Below are 19765 nucleotides of genomic sequence, written 5' to 3' on the forward strand. Positions count from 1 at the left end.
AAAAAACCAAACAAAAAAACAAAAACCCAACCCTTATCATCTAATTATATTCCACTTATTCTAAAATCAAAAACATATTATCAGAACCTGTAAAAACCTCAACTCATGTTTCTGTCCTCTGATTTACTGCATTCGCTACAGCGAGCAGTAAAAAGCACAGCATAGAGCTCTACGGTGGCCATATCTGGCTGCATGTCAACAGTGTAGTCAATGAATAGATTTATAGACAAGGAAAAAGATCTTAAAATGTGTCCTAACTGCACAGAACAGCAGTGATGTGACTTTTTTTTTTTTAATTCTCCCTGAGTGATAACTCTAGGAGTGACCTTCTCTATTAAGTGCATTAAAAACCTTAATGGGAAAATGTGAGAGTAATGCCTTGCAGTCGTAAAAAGGTATGCACAAGCTTGTCTGTCTCAGAAACCAGAAACACAAATAACGTACTCTAATATATATATTTACCAGCACCATTAAATATAATGAAATAAGTTAAAACTATTATAGAGTGCACGGCAGATATTTATATACAAAAGCTGGTGGTAAACGATGAGAGAATGCACTGACTTTTGACACTCATCCAGGGCCAGGGCATGTGGATGGTCTTCCTCCGAAAGAGTGACCACAGCCTGCCTGCTAAAGGCACCGGCTCGTTTCTGGTCCACAGTTTGCCTGGTGATGGTGGAGGTGGTAGAGCTGGTCCAATATAAAGTGTCCCATGCGCGGTGATAGGAGAGACCCTCCACTGAGCCCACATCTAGAAGAAAAAAAAACAACAAAAAAAAAAACATAGAACCAAAGCTCCAGTTGCAATCAGTGAAGCCTAATTCAGTTCAGTGAAAAATCAGAGCTGCCAGAAGGACACTCATCTTTAAAGCTGCTCTTGGCAAGACCTTCATATGAAAAATACATCTGCCAAATTAGTCTACAACAGGGCATCCATCCTTGGTTGTTTAAGTGACAAAAGTGACATGCACACACAGAAAGAGCATTCTCATTGAGTGAAATTGTTCATTTAGTTTATCGATAACCTCTTTTGTGTCCCAAATGTAATATAAAAACTGTACATGCTGCAGATTTAGGTAAAAATACTGACTGCTTGCAACAGATGGCAGACTCCAATTGTGTTGGAATTGGGATTATGTTTTCTTGGTGACTGACAGGAAAATAACTGCATGCCTCAATACACTGGACAGAAAAGTATTTGTTGATGCAACAGTCACTCAGTGCCTGAATGTTTTTACTGCAAACCAATTTCCTAAAGACAGAATATGAAAAAGCCTTTGCATCCTCTCGGAATAATGTGAGAATGTGGCAGACAGGGAGTGAACCTTTTAGATAGACACTGATAGCAGACAGAGAAAGTGGCCAACTTCATATTTTATCATTCACTGTAGCCTTCTTTGCAGTGTTTTTTAAATGACCTACTGACTCCATTGTTTCAATATTACACAATCTGAAGAAGCAATATATATAAATGCACGTGTGCAGCTGAGTTGTCACGTACGCATCCACACACACACACACACACACACACACATATATATGTCTCAAAGTTACATATTTATTCATTGATACAGTCTATTTATAAGCATTTAAAAAGGTTGCACTTTACAAAGCCACTGGACCATCTAGTTTAAACGCAATAGATAATAGTATTTGAAAGATTACCTGCATGAACCAGATTTTCGTGTGCGCTCATTCATGTACAACAATTGTCTGTAAGTATGTTTGGTCATTGCTTGACGAAGCAAGAGATTAACTTTCAAGATGTACACACTTAGAAACATCAAAGAACATAGGTGTTAACCTTATCAGTTTAAGAAACAGCATCCACAGTAAACATTGCACAAACAGTTAACATTTTCTTATTATTATCATAACATCTGCATGCACCATTTGGCAAATATTGTGAACCTCTGTTCTGTGACTCCTGAATTTTTGCATGCTGTCATCTGTCAAGGCAGCCCATATTTCATCTAAATGGTGAACTTGTGGCCAATGCAACAGAATTTGGCTGTATCCTCTTATCTAAAAACCCATAAACCATACTCTAGAATACTTAAGACTTTAACTGAGTCAGCCAATCACTAATTAATAGTTTGCAATAAAGGCCGTCTGGCAGCTTGGACTTTCTCACAAATTGTTGGCGGAGCGAGAGAGTAATTAATGGGGGACAAGGAGTTTAATTAGGGAAATATGGATGATTAACATCTTCACCTTTTCCCAATGATGAGATGCAGGCAGAAACTTTAAGAGGAGAAGAGAAGGGAGTCTTGCTTTTGTATACAGTGCAAGGTTAGACACTGCCTAAAGGTGTACATTCCATCAAAACATTATGCATTAGAAGGACATGCTGCTTTCATTCAACACTAAATAGACTAATTGGAACAAGAGAGATTAATTGCAATTGTTTATAACACTCTGATTTTACATTTCACACGTGCTAAGGTGTGAAGGATACTTGCAAATCCCAACAGATGGTTCAGAAGATGGTTCTAGATGATAAATAAATAAACTGAAAGCTCACTCAGTGGGGTTTGGGAGATGAGTTGGGGGATGGGTTGGAGTGGATTAGTAGCATTGCCAGCCTCCTAGTGTGAGGAGGAGGTGGGAAGGTGCTGAGCTCTGCTCCCTGTGGAAACTTCACAGAATGGCAGCGGGTGCTAGCCGAGCAGAACAGAGGCTTTTGCTGTTCATCTGAACCCAGTCATGCGTATCCAGACAAGACTGACTGAGCTTTGGTGAAGAAAATAAAGAGGGACTGTAGCCATCATTTACTCCGTAACAGCAAAACTTTCAAACATAGGTATTATACCATAGTGATTTAGTAATATGTGGTCTTTACAAAAGAATGATAAGAGACAAAAGTAGAAAACGTAAGACGCTATCAATGCTGTGTTTATGTTATAGTCACAAGATTCTCATATAATAAGAAATGCAGCAAAAATTACATGACGGCTCATCTGCAGCAGCATGTCAGCAGTCTTGGATCAATGTTCACACTGGGTCTGCTCCACTTCAGTGCCACTATACACTAGTAGCATATTGGCAGTCCGGAGATTAAAAAAAAAAATCAAAAAATCAGTTGCATAGTTACATATATGTCAGAAGGAGGTGCAAGCAAAAAGTGGGTAATTGCCTAGTTGTTTAGATAGCAGTCCAGATTAATAGCTAAATGTATCTTTTCCATGAAAACAAGAACAAACAAGAAAAAAATCCTAGTGTAGGTGTGATAATCTTAATTGTGCCACACTGACTCAGAACAGAGGTCACAATATTTGCCAGGCTTTTTAATGATGAAAAACATGTGATTAGTAATAACAGCATAACATTCACTTACTTTCTGCAATTATAGATCTTCCTGTCCAGTCATCATTAATCATCTGGATATTTCCAAAGTGGACATCACTGAAAAAAATGCGGTTTGCCCCAGCTGTCTTCTGACTATAGTCAAAGGCCAGTGCGATGACATTCTTGAAAAATGTAGGATTTTCAAAAGGCTGGACAGGCGAATTAAGGTCATTCTCATCTGAAAGATGGATACTTTTCAGTATAGCCCTCTCAGAGTAGAGTAAATAACCTTCATAGCGCTCACAGGCAAAGCCATCATCTGCCAAGCGGCCATGAGCACAGGAGCAGGTTCGGCGACCACTGCCCAGGTGAAAGCACAGCTGCTGGCAGCCTCCATTACTCCTGGCACAAGGGTTGGTGCCTTCAAAACCAAACACACGTTCAGTTACTGGCAATAACATTCCCTGCCTTTGTGTGGTAAATTGTATACTGATGATGAATAAAGAAATATTCAGGTAACCAATACAAAGTGTATTTTGTAAGAACTCTTCCAAACCAAATACAGGCCAGGCAACAAAAACGACAACAGTAAAATATTAATAAGACTGTAAAACTGATGCATCTACCTTTTTCTCTGCCTCTATTGAAGACTGTCACACCCTTTAAATTAACCCCTAGTCCACTCCTCATGGTTACAGCCTCACTAGTATCAGTCTTGAAGCCACGACGGATTGAACCATTTGAGTGTGCCCTGAACAATATCAGCAGAAAATAAAAAAACAAAACAAGAATAGGTTTTATTTGCAAAAATATACATAAAATAGACTTTGGACTACACGATAGATTCACTTTGGCAGCATAACAAATGGAAAGATAGCTCGTTAGAAAAATAGATAATATAATGTCATGAATGAAAAAAATCCAAGACGGCCAGCCAGTTCTGATACTTCAGATGTTTTTAAAAAAGGTGAGGATAAAAGTGCAGTGAAGCTAGCAGCTTCTTCTCACCATCATCCCTGTTGTTAATTAGATAATTGACTATGAAGTCATGGCTAGGTCAAGTAAACAAAACCAAAAGAAGAGGGGCGGGATGATCCACTTCACAACAATTCTCTACTGGCACTTTGCATCTCAGCATGCTTTTGCTTCAGAAAAACTTCATGACAGGAAATAAAGAATCACTGAATTTAACTGTGTGATTTCACAGATGGTTGAGCAAGAAGATTCGCTTGCTGATAATACTGAATTGTGCCTGGAGTATTCACAATGGTAGTGACCTTCGCTATAACTGTTGTTCTTAATATTTTCTTGAGACCTGTAAAGGGAAGGGTTAATGGGTTTGCATTGTAGGCTTTGTAGGGCAATACATATGTGTGCAGTTTAAAAAAAATTATAAATTACCTGTCAGACCAGTAGATATAAGGCCCAAACACAGCCACTGAGAAGAGGTCTACGTTGGCCACTGACAGTACAATCTCCCGGCTCTCACCTGTCTCAAGGTTGATCCTCTCGATCTTATCTGTGCGGGCGTCACACCAGTATAATGTATTTTCCTGGAGAATAATTTTAAAAGGTATATCACATGCGGAGCTGGTTACACATTGTTATATTTCAGCAAAAAGTAATATAAGGGAGAAGGCATGGGTGTAGGAAGCGAATGGAGGCAGATGAGGTTGACGACGTTTGTGAATCTGTGTGAAACTGCACCTCATAATCTATGGAAATTCCATTGGGCCATATGATGCCTGAGTTAACCAAGGTAACCTGGTCCGAGCCATCTAGACGGGAGCGACCAATACAAGGATTCTGGCCCCATTCAGTCCAGAACAGATACCTGGCCACCACAGAACACAAAAGTCTTAAAAGTTAGGAATTAAACCTCATTATCTCAGATTAAAATACATATTGTGTGAAGAATAATGACTTTAAAATAAACAAAATTAACAGTCAAAATGACTTAAGCAAGGAAGTGGCCAAACATTGTTTGTATGACTGCCAACACACCAAAACAAAAATATTTATGGGATCGGCCATTACCTCTTTTCACATCACAATTTCTCTCGGCAAATGTATTATTAACAGCCTGTATCACTGTTGAAAGCGATGTTACTGATTGCAATAAACATTTCACAGAGAGAATGGGGGGGGGGGGGATTAAAAATTAAAGACATTTCCAACCCCTTCTGTGGATGTACGGCAATGGCCCTTGGCTGGTCAAGTCCTTCAGATATAACCACTGATCGGTATGCACCATTCAGTCTTGAGATTTCAATTAAATTGAAACCATGGTCAGTCCAATATAGGTTTCCTGCGTAGAGAGAAGCATTAGTAAGATATGAAAATTGTTTTATTAAGTATATTGATCCTCAGTAGAATAAGAGCACAAATTGGCGGCATCATGATCCCACACACACAAAACATCTACTTGATGCTGAAATTAGATGTTCATATGATTTTTTTTTTTTTTGATAACCAGTATTAAATTCTAGGCAAAGGGAATCCTGACACTAACCAGCAATCCAGTCAACAGCAATGCCTTCCACTCGACTGATCCCAGTCGTAATGATATCCTCCCTCCAGGTCTGATCGCGTTTGGCACGAGAGATTTTGTTCAGGCCCATGTCTGTCCAATATACAGTGTCATTTCCTGCAAAACACACAATGCAGTTAATGACAAGAGGAAAAAAAAGGGATGATGCCACAAAGGTATTTACACCATCAAACAAAGTAGCTCATGAAACCACATTTTACTGCAGCTCGGCCCATTTCACCAAATGTTGTGTGGGACGATAAAGTATGATGGCAAAAATTCCCACACAGTTAAGCCCAAGTTCTTTGCTAACTTACAGTGCCTCAACAGGAAAGAAGATTGTTGACCAAATTTTACAGGGTAGTATATTGCTTCATGCAAAACATGTTGGTAAAATTGTTATGGCCCTCTTCTGATTTTACAGCCCTGTTGCATAAGCATTTGTATGTAATTTATTTATGGTGCAGTCTTTAAGTGTGTCTCTCGTCAGTTGGGCTCTGTACAGGTTATTAGGAGTTTAGAGGGCGTTTTATGTTTATTTGTAGGTTCTTGTTTCGGTTGCCTTTACACGCTTAACATGTAGCTCACCTATGACAGAATACAGCTCCAGGGCTTTCATCTGTTCTGCTCTGGCAGCCTGGCGTCTGTAATGACATGTAAATGCTATGCGTGTGCTATCTACTGCTTCCTTTGGAAGGGTTTAGTAATGTATTTGCATGTTCACCTGCCCACAGTCACAAAGAACAGGATGATTGGCAATCATGTTCTATACTTTGGCAATGTCTAATTTTGGCTTGGATTTGGCTTATATTCTCTTTCCAAAAGCCGAGGTTGCATATAAAGATTGCGATGTGAGGTTGTTCAGATTTAAATAAGATTTCAGGTGGTCTTGGTAGTGACTGGATGACAACTGAGAACAGAGAAACCAGTTCTCCTGCTCTCAGTGAATTGAAAAGTTGACATAGAGAGTCCGGTCCAGTAAAGTTCCATGATCAAAATACAAAGAGTGATTATATACTATATATACTTATATACTTACTGTGGTTATTTATAGTTTTTATGAGTATTTTTTGTGACTAGTCAAAACATTTATTTATTACTTATTTAGAAGACAGTACTTGCAATTAAAACAATTTGAATATATCTGAATTCATGTTTAAAGGATCATTTCATCAGAATTACGAGATTAAAAGTCCAGAGTCATTTTACCAGCACTTTGATCTCAATTCATCAATTCAATATTCAAAATGAGAATGCCAAAATATTTTAAGTAGCTATAGTGATATTCTGAAATATTATAATATTTTAGTTTAAGATATTAGCATGATGGAATTACATGATACTAACCTTGTTAAAGCAAATATAGTCATAGTCACCTGTTGTTGAATTACAGAATTAAATAATGATCAAGTGTTTTTGTTATGTCACAGTCAAGATGACATTTGACCATCTGGACATGAAAAAATTGATTCCTTATTTTGTGTCATAGTTAGAATATGAATTTGCAAGTGGCCGCACAGAGTACGCTGTGCTTTTGACAAGAAATCTCTCTAACAGAATAAAGATAGGACAGATATGGCAGACAAACAGCTAGACAAAGTGCCAAAAACATAATATCTGACACTGGCTGCTGCCAGAAGGAAAGTATAAAAAGTATACTTCTGCAGCTCAGACATCTCTTTATAGCGTTTGGAACAGAAGTAAAATAAGCATTTGACAAATATTGACTTAATGATGGCACTATAGGATAGAGTGGGTCTAGCTGTTTAAATATTTGAATATTACAAAATGGTGGGATGACCAACGTGACTGTGACTGAAAAATGACCTCTAATGGCCATACAAAATAGATTTGATTTAATTTGGGCTTCATGCTCTCCTGAGACATGCACAAAAAGACAAAAACAGTCATGAACTTAAACTTATGTTCAGCCGCTCCCAACCGCACACAGACACTTTGTTGTGAATATTGTTCTGCATCATATTTTTGCCTTCAATAGAAAACATACTGTAGCTATTAGTTCCTGCCAAGTGATGGAATAGTTGCTGATCCCTGCCTCTGGCAGTCATCTTGGTGAAATATTAGTTTGAGCAACCTTTGTATAAATTTACATTTACTACCTTTATTTTTTGTGAACCTACATAGGAAACCCAGAGCATTCATGCTGAATTATCCCAACAGGGCATTGCGTTTCTTTCTCTAAGAAGAATGGCTGCATATCCTTATTATGGTCACCTTGTGTGTATATAGTTTCTTTCGTGCATATGCAGTTTCCTTTACACTGCGTTTGTCATCATGCTATCAGTAGAAACCTATTACACATATGGAACACTAGCAGCCTATAGTGTATTCATAGCATTTGTCTGTGCAATAAATCTATTATTTTTATCATACGCAGGGATGTAACAAAGTATTGGCTTCATGCTTTCCAGTGCATGTTAGGATACATTCAGTTGATATAATATCTTGGGAATTGTTTTGTATTAAGATTGTTTCAGAGGCTTGTGTGGAAATAGCTTCATCTTATTCATGGCCTGAGAATCCGCTATAATGTGATCTTTCTAACCATTCATCTACAGCACACGTCAGAAGCCCACAGATCATTATTCTTAGTGTTACAATCAGGTAAAAGAAAGACCTTTACCTCCATTTTTAGGATTCAGAACAGAAAGGGTTTGTAGCATGGCTACATAAACCACGCATGAAAATGGGATGATTTCAAACTGCTCTGCTCCTGTGGTATATTTCAGAAACTCTTGCTTGATTTTGAGAAATATGACTAGGAATTTAAATTTGGGGGGCTTGTGTTAACATAAATCTTGAACCCTGTCATCTAGTGTAGGGTTGGCATTACTGCTGACTGTAAGGCTCTTTTATCATCATTATTTGTATTTCTATTATCTTTGTCCATTACATCACTAAATAAAGTCATTATATAAAGGTATAGGGCAGATATACTGACAAGGCCAAAGTAGGCATTTAACCTTTGTGAGTCTGTCTTGTGAAAGTGTGAGACATTAAACTTTCCGTCTAAGTTAACTCTTTGAAATATCACTGGATTAAAAAAGCCACATTTAAACTGTTAGTTTTCACATTTAAAGGTCATGTTCATCAAATAACCACACACCAAAGTGTTTTAAGCACCTTTAAATAACTTCCTTCTAATCCGAAAGTACAAGGGTCAAAATGGAAATTTGACTGTATCATTCATGATAACTCCTGGAGGGACAAGTATCTGCTGTCTTTAACCCGAAAATAAACACTTAAAAAAAAAAAAAAGTGAAAATCCCTCTCTGTCTGGATGCATGATGATATACCTGCATGGAAGTCAACCCCCACAGCAAACAATGTTCCTGTGATGGGCATGAGGGCCTCACTGTTGTCATTTGGGTCAAGAGCGATTCCCCGGATACCCTCGTGGATGGAATATATCAGAAATGAGTCAACACCTGAAGAATGACAAATGTTGTATTATACCACCAACAAAGGAACCAAAGCATGCAAAATAAGAATGTCCTTGGACCTTAGTTTTGACTGATCACATAATGTACACTGAAAAAAAAATGCACTAACGGCAGCTGCATTATTTGAAAAACTTGCCTTCGCAAGACATGCGGTCACTTCGCAAGTTGTAGCCAACTGTGCAGGAGCAACTACGGCTGTTCTCAGAAGTGGGAAAACAGAGCTGTGAGCACCCTCCATTGTTTATCTGGCACGGATTTCTTCCTGAATGTTACAGACAAACAGCAAAATGTAAAGACAATATATGTGGGCAGTGTGTGTCTTCCTTTTGCTTTAATATGTGGGCCTGCTTACCTTTCTGACCATCTCTGTCGTACACCTTCATATGAACCACCCCGCTTGTTTTGTTTCTCAAAATCAGCAGGTTTCGTCCGTCTCTCTTGGTAACTGTTCCCAGCTGTGCTGATTCCTCATCTGCCCACCATAGTTTGCCACCTGCAACCATCAATTTCACTTTCTTTCAAAATCTGGCCATACAAGTAGATGGAAGTAAAATTGTGATGCGTGGGCAAATTCCACTAGTGCAGCATTTTGTCTTCACTGTGAAATGTATGCAACATTTGCAACAATGCTATGCTAACAAGCCTTCAGAAACACGACAGCTCAATCAAACACCGCCCTTCATCGTCAATTCCAAGTGCAGCACCAACTGGCACTCTGATCTACCAATGCTGGCACCCGTATATCGTAAGACCCCTGAATAATTTAAGCATTCTCTGGTCTGATTTGAGATTAAAGAGTGTGATAACCCAATCTGGCCACTTGCCACTGATGATGTGTACATCTCGCAGCCAGACAACATAGAAACTTAGATGTCTGGAAAAGGTCTTGACCAACAGAGGCTGTCCCATGCACTTCAATTTGAGTGACTTACTGTCATATGTCTGTTCACTTTGTTAAACATTATGTGATATTGAAGCAACGTCTCTTCATTTTTTTATTTTATTTTTTTAATTCATACCTCACAAAGAAAAATGTCATGGATTTGTGCAACAGTGAACTCTTAAGATTTCATGCTGTGGCTACCACGACCACACTGTCCTCCGACACCCACCTCAGCAGAGATCAGTGCTGTAGAGTCCATAGACTTTGCTACAGACACTACAGATATGATTGGTACTCTCAACTTATCACTGAAGCATATAGTGGAGTAAAATCAGGTAACCCCACCTCCATCCAAAAACAGACATTGTAAATGGGGAGCTAGATGAACGTGATTCTACTTAAAAAACAATAAAACAAACAAAAAAACAAAACAGTAATCATGGTATTCTAAAGCAACATGCAGAAAGCCAGGGAGCAGGAACCACATGATAATTGTATGAACAGCGTCATTGATGCAGACTGCCAAAAAAAAAAAAAAAAAAAGGCTCAATGGGACTAACTTCTTTCCATCAATCCACCAATCAGACAAATTCCCATGTGCAAGGATGACAGTCTACATGCAGTTTACAAAACATTTGACCCTGGAGGGCACGTAAACCTAGATTAGCTTTGCACTCTGTGCTAATTTAATGCCATGGGGACCGCTTGCTAGCGGTGATTGTTCGGTTTTTGTCACATCATATTCAATTTCCATCTCAACTGCTCGTTTCATTCCAAGCAAGTCAAGTCTGATGGATCACACGCACCTTCTAAATAGAAACCCTCACCTTTCCCTCAAGCCAATCCAATTATTACAAAGCCCTAGAACCCGGGTGGATCGACCTTGTGTCAGTAACTGTGCCTTCATTATACCTTTTCACAACTAGCATGAGCAATCCCGATGACAGGCATGCAAAATGAAAAAGCTAGAAGGAAACACAAGCACCTCAGTGAGACACAATATCTTTTTCATTTTTTTTCATTGCAGAGAAATAACCTTTGGAAAACCCTTTCATGATTGTGTGCCTTTACCTCCTGATGTGAAGAAGCTACAAGTCTTAAAAAAAATCTCAAGCTTTCTTTGTGTTTATGTGACCTTAACCACTTCAAACACCACCCGATCACACACCAGAGGGGAGAGCGGAATAATGTTAGATTAATGCTCAGTAATGAATTGATTGGCTAAATCCCAGTAGGCTCACCTGATGACAACCACTAGTTATTTGGCAGTCAAGGAGACTGCGCATGTATTTAGGCTATCTTCACATTCAAAATGTCATTCTAATACTCGTATTACACATATAATCACAGTTTGCTGAACCTAGGAGGAAAAAGTACAAACAGAGAGATGTTGAAAACAAATGTGGTGAATAGACTGAATGGTCTGCAGATGCACTTAATTGCATTTTACCATGGAGACCAGAAAAAAAAAATTGTAGTGGGTTAATACTCTCTAAGCAGTCTACTTAATCTACCAACAGCAAAAGAAACTCGAGACTGGAAAATGACCTGTTTGGCTGATGTCTTGCTGGCCTCTCCCACGCCTCCTTTTTTCGGCTGATTTTGTAAGATTTTCAAGTATCTACTTGATGGTTTATAGCAAAGGTGGTCGAAATCTCCCTCTCTCTCTCTCTCTCTCCCCCCCTCTACCCAACCGGCCGAAGCAGATGGCCGCCCTTGCTACTGTCGCCAGGTTTGGTCTAGACCTGCTCTGTATGTAAAGTGCCTTCCTGTAACGTTGTTGTGATTTGGTGCAATATATACATAAATCCAATTTAATTCGATTTGATTTAAATGCTGGTTGCAGATGTCAGGCTAAATGTAAATTAAATGTCTTCTTTTAAGAGTATTTATAGAAGACAATGTTGTTAAGTCACGTTCATGTAAATAGTCTGAAATGTACACATTTAGTGAAGTAGTAGTTCAGTGAGTACTTGTAGCACACAGAGTGATATGTGCTATCAGATACTATATGAAAACTTAATTTTTCTAGACATATATTGGTAAGGAATGAAAGACATATGGAATGCAGTTCCTATAGAACACCAAGTTTAATTAATAATTGTGTGTACAGCACATAATAGATTTAATGGCAGATGAATCCAATCACACCATACAAAGATCATTAAATAGGTCTAAACCTTAAATACACTTTCATGATTGCATGAATTTAAGTTTAAATAGAAAAATCCATGGGTTGCTATCATCTTTGCATGTCAAAATATTCTGAATCACTATGAAATTTCTCTCTTCAATGATTAATTAATAATAATGGTACATCGCTGTACATTCTACAGTTTATTTCCCTAACGTACACATGTCATGAAAATGTCATTGACACCTGCATTTCACCATTTTTGCTTGTTGTGGAAAGAACAGAAAATCCTATAAATATGAAATAAAAAATTATTACGATGTAGATAAGAGTTGCAGAATGCTAAGAGCTACCCAATAAAATAGGATTCTATTGTGAAGGTGATGTGTTATCCCATAGTGTGCCAATTAATATTCTCTGCGCATTGTGACAGATACCACAAAGGAAGCACAGACTTGACATGATCCACAACATGCTTCAAGAACATATTATCACCCTGACAACACAATAGATTTTTTTTTCTTAATTAGAAAAAATAGAAATTACACTTTGAACCACACACAAGCACACAAGCTCTTTTCAATGTGTCTGCCCCCTTCTAATTACCAATCTTGGCAAGCACAATGCATTTGCATAGCTTACTGGGAAGCTTCCAGTTGCACGATTGCTACCCAGTGGTAGTAAGATGATTTAAAATCAAAATTAGGTTCTGAAAAAACAAACAAACAAACAAAACTCAACATAATAATAACAAAAAGAAAGGAAATAAATATAAGAAACAAACAAAAAGAAGAATAAATGAAATAGTGCAGTCCCTACTCAATGGAGTACAGTATATTGTAATGCTTGTTGGTATAGCATATAGGGTATTTCATCAGTTTTGCACACCTTCATGCTGGTGTATTGTCAGAATGAGGTTGGGCTGAACTCATGGTTAAGAACTAATTTACAATAACAAGTTGCTGTCGGCAGCTTGGATGTATATAAAAAACAAAACAGCTCATGAACAGTTGACGAACCTGACCCTGCACACCACGTAGGAGCAAGCTGTGACTAAGATTTCAGGAGGTTTCTAAACCAAAATGAGATGATAGATAACAGGACTCACTGGATTCAACCCTGATGCCAAGAATCAAGACATAATGAACAGACTCCTCCCTTTTCATTACCAAAGTCAGAAAAAAAAAAAAAAAAAAAAAAAAAAATCAATCATCAATTAGTGCTGTGGGGCATTTTAATTATCTTTTGTCACCACTGTGTAAACAGCTCTTTTCCATAGCCCCGGCCACTTAGCTGGTTAACTATGTACCCTCCACACACTGTCTAATCCCCAATGGCAAACTGATGTACTTGTGACAAGCTCCACTCACCCATCACGGCCAGAGCTGTGCCTTTGGCTAACTCCCTCTTTAGAGCCTCCAGCACCTCAAGCCCACTGCCATCCAGATTGCACCTGTTGATAGTGCCATTGGCCGAGCTTATCCAGTACAGCTTGTTGGCAGTGTAGTCTATTGAGAGACCTGAGAGTAATACAAGTGAAGAGAGGACAGCTGATTAGTAATCATTGTGCCAGGCATCACTTGGGCCCCATTTAGACCCGGCATTTACATCCATCTCAGATGATCTGACCCTAAGTGGACACAGTTTGAGGTACATGTGTGGACACCCCCATGAGTAAAGATGAAATTTAAACTCACATCAAATTCAAAGGTGGTCTGGGTCACATGCAGCCACATTTTTTTTAGTACTATGAACAAAACAGAGGAGTGGGCAGTTCTGTAATGTAGTCCAGGACAGACACAGACATCCCCTGGACAGTTTCAAAAATTATTTGAAATGGTTAAATGTCTCACCCCCCGGTACCCTTCTCTATCTTTATCTCAGTCTCTGTATCTCTCCCATTTATCTTTCTCACTTTCTCCCTCTCAAACTAATTAACAACAGAGCCATCTGTCACAGTTGGATTTGGCTAAAAAGAAAAATGCATACATGCTTATTTCCATATAAAGCAGAGAATCTAAGAAATCCAATCATCACTCAAAACACATTTTAATGCCAGATGTAGACAGGCACAGTTGGAACTGTCCACTTGTGATTGAAACACAAAACAGCAGGATTTCTAACATCACCAGAGAAACTTGTATACAAACACATGCAAAGGACACAGAATATATATATACAAGTGAAAATAGTATATATAATCATCATCAAAGTGTAATTTTAGAGATGTCAGTAAAAAAGATGATCCTGGAAGAAGTTCTACTTGATGGTAAAACAAATACTCTCATTTCTGTGTAAAAACAAAGAAAGAAAAAGAAACAAAACACATTTTGAAACTACTTGTTTAGTACATTTACTGTATGTATTTTCTATGAATTTGATGGTTATTATCTATTATGTGTGTCTTTATCTGATGTTGGCAGGGAATCTCTAAAACCGTTAGCTGTAAACAAATGAGCACAGAAGGAGAACTGCTTTTAAATCCATTCCCTCGTTTACATAGCCGTTTTTCATTGAATACTCCTGTTAATGGTGGGCTAGGGTTAGCGAAGCAATAGCAATTAAATTGTGGGCCCCTGAACAACTCACTGTATCCCACCATGTGTTGGATTTATGTCTGGCAGACTCACAGTCACAATGCATCATTAATTTAGTCGTGTCCCCTGGTTGATCCCATAATCATAAATGAAGCCAGTGAAATTCAGTCCTCTCTGCTATGTGAATTGCTGACAGACGCAGCTACCAGAGACGAGTGCTGATTGTTTTCATCAGGCTTCAATTATGGGCAAGTACAAAAGAATTCAAATCAAACAGCTCTGACTAATCAATGGTTCGAATGAATCATGCTGAACATCATCATCACAAAAATCAGTGGTGTGCAAGTTAGGCTAAAGATAGCTATATCTAAAACTTAAAAAAAATAATTACCAAACAATTTTCCAAAACATGCCCACTTCCTCAATATTGTCATATAAACGTTTATGGAAAACTGAGCCACTGAAATTTAATCTCACACCAACAAAATCACAATACGTGATACGCTCACTTCCCCAACTGGCACCCTTAAGCAGTGCTCCTTGTTCAGACTGCTTGCCAATTAACATGCCTGTCAGTTAGACACCTATTGCACACCTACTGTCTAGGTTAATTCTTCACAACAGCTGCTTGAAGGACAATTGAGAGCACTCCTGTTAAAATTAGATTTGAATGTAAATGGTTTTGTTGTGGTTCAAATTGCTGAGCACACAAGATGTAAACAGAGTTTAACATGTATTTTCAATTTACCCTTCTGTTATTTGTCTGGGGTTCAAAGGAACGCCAACATTGGTAGACTCCACGACCTTGCCAAGCCCAATTTGAACAATTTTACTTAAAGAGTTTTTTTTTGACAGTGGCTGCTGGCATAAAAACAGCACTAAGAGGCTGGATGTTCACTCTGACTCTTGACAAAACAGAGAAAGGGACAGGGGAAAAGTCAAAGCAGGCAGAAACATCACATCTGAGTCAGCTTGTAAAGTTAGTGCTTGTACATGCATGGAAATAAACAGATTATAAACAGATTAAGGCAAAACAAAATTATTACAACTTTTAGGTAAACACCTTTATTGGGTTATCGTCACCAAATTACAGTTCAAATAGGGGAATTACTTCAAATGAATTTGGAATAAAGTAAACACAGATGCAAAGTGGTGCATGCAGAGACACAGCTGTTGATGCCGGCAAATTTAATTGAATTAAATTACCATAAATTGAATCCATAACGAAACAAAACTGACAAATTCCTTCAGTTTTATTTCTTGCTTTGTGATGTTGTGGTGTTTGCAAAAGGCTTTCGTAAATCCCTCCAGACAGTGGCAAATCAAGTGTGCTTGATTTATAGGGACAGAGTTACTACTAAACTTGAAAATAAATGTAATTTACTATCAAGTTCACTTAGTCACGCTTGAGGTAAAGCTCAATGAGAGGTACATGGATCTACTGACCTACAGGATCCCTTTGATTCTGGTGGAGCACCTTGCCGTTGCTCCCGTCCATGTTGGCCATGTTAATGGTGTTTCCATCTGTCCAGTATATTTTCCTGTGTGGGAAAGTTTGGGGTAGTAATCCAGTTAGTTAGGTACAACATGTTACAAGGCCTGAACAATCAATAAAGGTTCTGGTTTTGTTCATTATAACTGGAAATTGAATGTAAGAAAGTAGATTACATTCCACCCAACGGCTTTGTAAAGATCTGCATTTCAACCTTGTAAAACATAAACTCTTTACAGCAAGGCCTTGATCTTTCTTTTCTACAGGTGAGGTCTGTCATCAGGTTTCTTGCTGCTATGCATTGAGAGTCAGGTACTGACAAAGTGCGCACTTCGCTCTAATCTACTTACCCCTTGGCAGGGTGCACTACGAGGCACCTTGGCTTATCAATGCCGTGGATGATGGAAGTCTTCAGGGACCCATCAAAGCGAGCCACATTGATTTGCGACTCGTCATTTTCAGAGCTGAGCCAGTACAAGTTCCTGGAAAGCCAGTCTAAAGCCAGGCAGCGACAGTTCACTATGTCTGTCAGGAAGAGCATAAAAAAAGCTCTTAAGCCTGCATGTATTACAAAACTATAATGCAAATGAGCTCAATAAAATTTTTGGCAACTCATACAAGAAAGGGATATGAGCAGTATGGGCTTCAACAAATGACACGTGTTTACTTTTATATTGTGACATATATTATCATGTATAATGATGTCAAGGAGACAAAATAATACATTATTATTAATGTTACTAATAATTATAAAGTTCTTTCCCACCAACATAATTTAGCATACATATTTATTTGATGTAGTAAAATACATACACATATATTTTATATATACTATGGACCATATCACATACAGCTTGCACTGCATATTGTATAAATATGTAATACACCCACCTGCAGAAATAATTGTCTCCAACTGGGTGCCATTAATGAATGCCCGTTTGATGGTTTGAGTTTTGATGTCTGCCCAGTAGATCCTCTCCTCCTGAGCATCATAGTCTACCATGGTGACATCATCAATGTCTGGCACTGTTAGTGCAGTCATGACATTTATGTAAGGGTTGTCAATGTCCACACCACGGATTTCAGACCGACGCACATACAAGAGGAATTTCTTCATTGCTGGTAAGATGATAAAGGGGAGAGAAGGAAAAAAAAAAAACAAAACAAAACAAAAAAAAAAAAAAAAAAAAATGAGAAAATGTTTCTTTGCTGACCTTTTCTTCTGATCCAGTAGAGAATGTGATAACAATGGTCAAATGCTGGTGTCAATCAAAATGGTTACTCCCAACTCATCAAAATCAAAATATCCTCCTTGCCGTTTAGACATCACCCCACATTTCTGCTGTGATGACATAATGAGAAGGAAGCATGACGAAGTAAGAAAGTATTCGTACTCACCATAGCAGGATTGTTTGTTGGTTGAAAGTTTCATAAGGTGTGGACAGGTGCAGGATGCAGTGCGATTGTAATTGATGAGACACAGATGTGAACAGGGACCACGTCCATCATTCTCTTCACATGGGTTAGAGGCTGAATGGAGGAGAGGAAAGAGAAAGAAAATGAGAAACACCAAGCAAGGACAAATATCGATGAACAGCAAAATTTGTAATCTAGTGGTAAAGTTTTTTGTAGTTATTTTACACAGCAAAGAAAATAAACTGAAATTAAAAGTTTTGGTACAGCCATGAAATGAATCATAGGCTAATGACTAAAATGATGCTTATGAGATGATGAAAAACACTGATACCCACAATGAATGGTTGTGTCTGGAAACCCACAGCAGGTCACCGCTCTTTGGTGACATTACTGAGGTGGTTTTAAATCTATACAAAGAATATCAAGTTTATGTCTGAGGTTCCTGGGATGCACAATAAGTTTGTTAGATTGTTAAGAAAACCTGACTGGATTTCTTACAGAAATACTGCTGTCTAACAGGCCTTCCGGGGCTGTAATGAGATAGAGTTTTCTAGAATTCTGGCAGTACACTGAAGCTGGTCTTAAGTTATTGTAGACAGAGGGATCAATGCCAGATTTGTTGAGAAGAGGCTGAACACAGGCAGTCTTAAAGTATTTAGGGACACAGCCAGTGAAAAGTAAGAATTTGTTATACTGAGTGGCCAGGTACACTTCCTTAACTTCAGAAAACAGCATGAATGGCATCAGTCGCACAGACGATAGTGTACACCAGGCTGTCCCCAAAAAAGAGGATGTGATGTTTGAAGGGGTGTGTTCCTGGAAGGAGAGGTTTTTGGGAGGAAGTATCAAAGTTGATACTGTCGGTTTTTTAAACTGATGAAATAAAAAACTAATGGCAGAACGGCTTAAAATTTGATAAACAGCATTTAGTTGTTGGATAAGATAATTTACATTAACAAGTTTCTTTATCTACTTTGACCTTGGAGTCTGGTCTGCCTTTCAAACTCACAGATGCTTTCACCAAGCCAAGGTAAAAATTTTAAAATCCCGCTTTTATTAAGGAGTTAGAATGCAGAGGGTATATTAAAGTTATTTACCAATGCATCAATATCAGCTGGACTCTTTTCACAGACAGTGAATTCTGATTTACAGATTGAGCCTGGGTCAAAAAAAATCATATATGAATGTAACGTATGAGTGGTCTGACTCAAGGATTATTCAAAATGTTTTTGTTAACACTTCAAATCAGTAGTCTGGTAAAAATTATTTGTGGTGCAGAGAAAATTCTTCTCAAAGACACTGGCCATATACAAGAACTCAGTGCTGCTGAGTTGGACAAATCTTCCATATGAACACTGGAATGGCAGACAGTAATAACTCTTCCATTGGCAGCATGATAGGTAGGTCAGAGAGAGGGAGGAAGACTGAACTGGGTCTAAGGAACGATACAAAAAAATGACACAGCTAAGAGAACTTGGGGATTCTGATCATACACTTACAGACTTTATGCAAGTAAGAAATTGGCAAAGAGGGAATAGATGAAAACGGTAACTATATTTGTTTCTTGTTGCATGAAAAATTGGATTTATTTATAAGTTCACAGGCCTCAAGTGAGAGAATTGGAACTTAAAGTTTGAGGCAGTGTCCTGATCAGTTAGATCTAACAAGCAAAACAGAGGAAAACAAATTTTAAAAAACAGATACATTTGTTTACTTGTAGTCACCTCACACAAATGAAGGATGTGATGGTGTCACTTGCTCTCACCCTTCTCCAACAATAACAGGTTAATGTTACCCTGATATTTCTACTACATGTACACAAGATACATTGAAATAAGTAGCACTAATATTTAAAAAGGAACACATTTGGGTCAGCTTCCACAAATTTCTTAGTCTACCTTAGCCACCAAATAATACTATCAAAACCAAAGAAAGTCACCCACAGTTCAGTTATTTTCCATTATTCTGCAATCACATTTCATGCATCAAACACATCAATTTCTCCATCTACTCTTGAT

General features: G+C 38.2%; 1 protein-coding gene across 1 annotated transcript in view; it reads right to left on the bottom strand.

Moving 5' to 3' along the window:
• The window catches only part of lrp1bb (low density lipoprotein receptor-related protein 1Bb), a 168402-nt gene that overhangs the window by 60024 nt on the left and 88613 nt on the right, over positions 1–19765 (bottom strand). Inside the window, exons 28-42 of the mRNA XM_029530846.1 lie at positions 17730–17861; positions 17223–17450; positions 16682–16856; positions 16286–16380; positions 13673–13822; positions 9638–9778; positions 9422–9547; positions 9139–9270; positions 5804–5938; positions 5470–5599; positions 4999–5125; positions 4693–4844; positions 3918–4042; positions 3341–3712; positions 565–754 (exon numbers count right to left, since the gene is read on the bottom strand). Of these exons, the coding sequence (XP_029386706.1) occupies positions 565–754; positions 3341–3712; positions 3918–4042; positions 4693–4844; positions 4999–5125; positions 5470–5599; positions 5804–5938; positions 9139–9270; positions 9422–9547; positions 9638–9778; positions 13673–13822; positions 16286–16380; positions 16682–16856; positions 17223–17450; positions 17730–17861 (2410 nt within the window). The remainder of the gene's footprint in view (positions 1–564; positions 755–3340; positions 3713–3917; positions 4043–4692; positions 4845–4998; positions 5126–5469; positions 5600–5803; positions 5939–9138; positions 9271–9421; positions 9548–9637; positions 9779–13672; positions 13823–16285; positions 16381–16681; positions 16857–17222; positions 17451–17729; positions 17862–19765) is intronic.

This window comes from Echeneis naucrates, chromosome 21, assembly GCF_900963305.1.
Source record: "Echeneis naucrates chromosome 21, fEcheNa1.1, whole genome shotgun sequence".
Lineage (NCBI taxonomy): Eukaryota > Metazoa > Chordata > Actinopteri > Carangiformes > Echeneidae > Echeneis > Echeneis naucrates.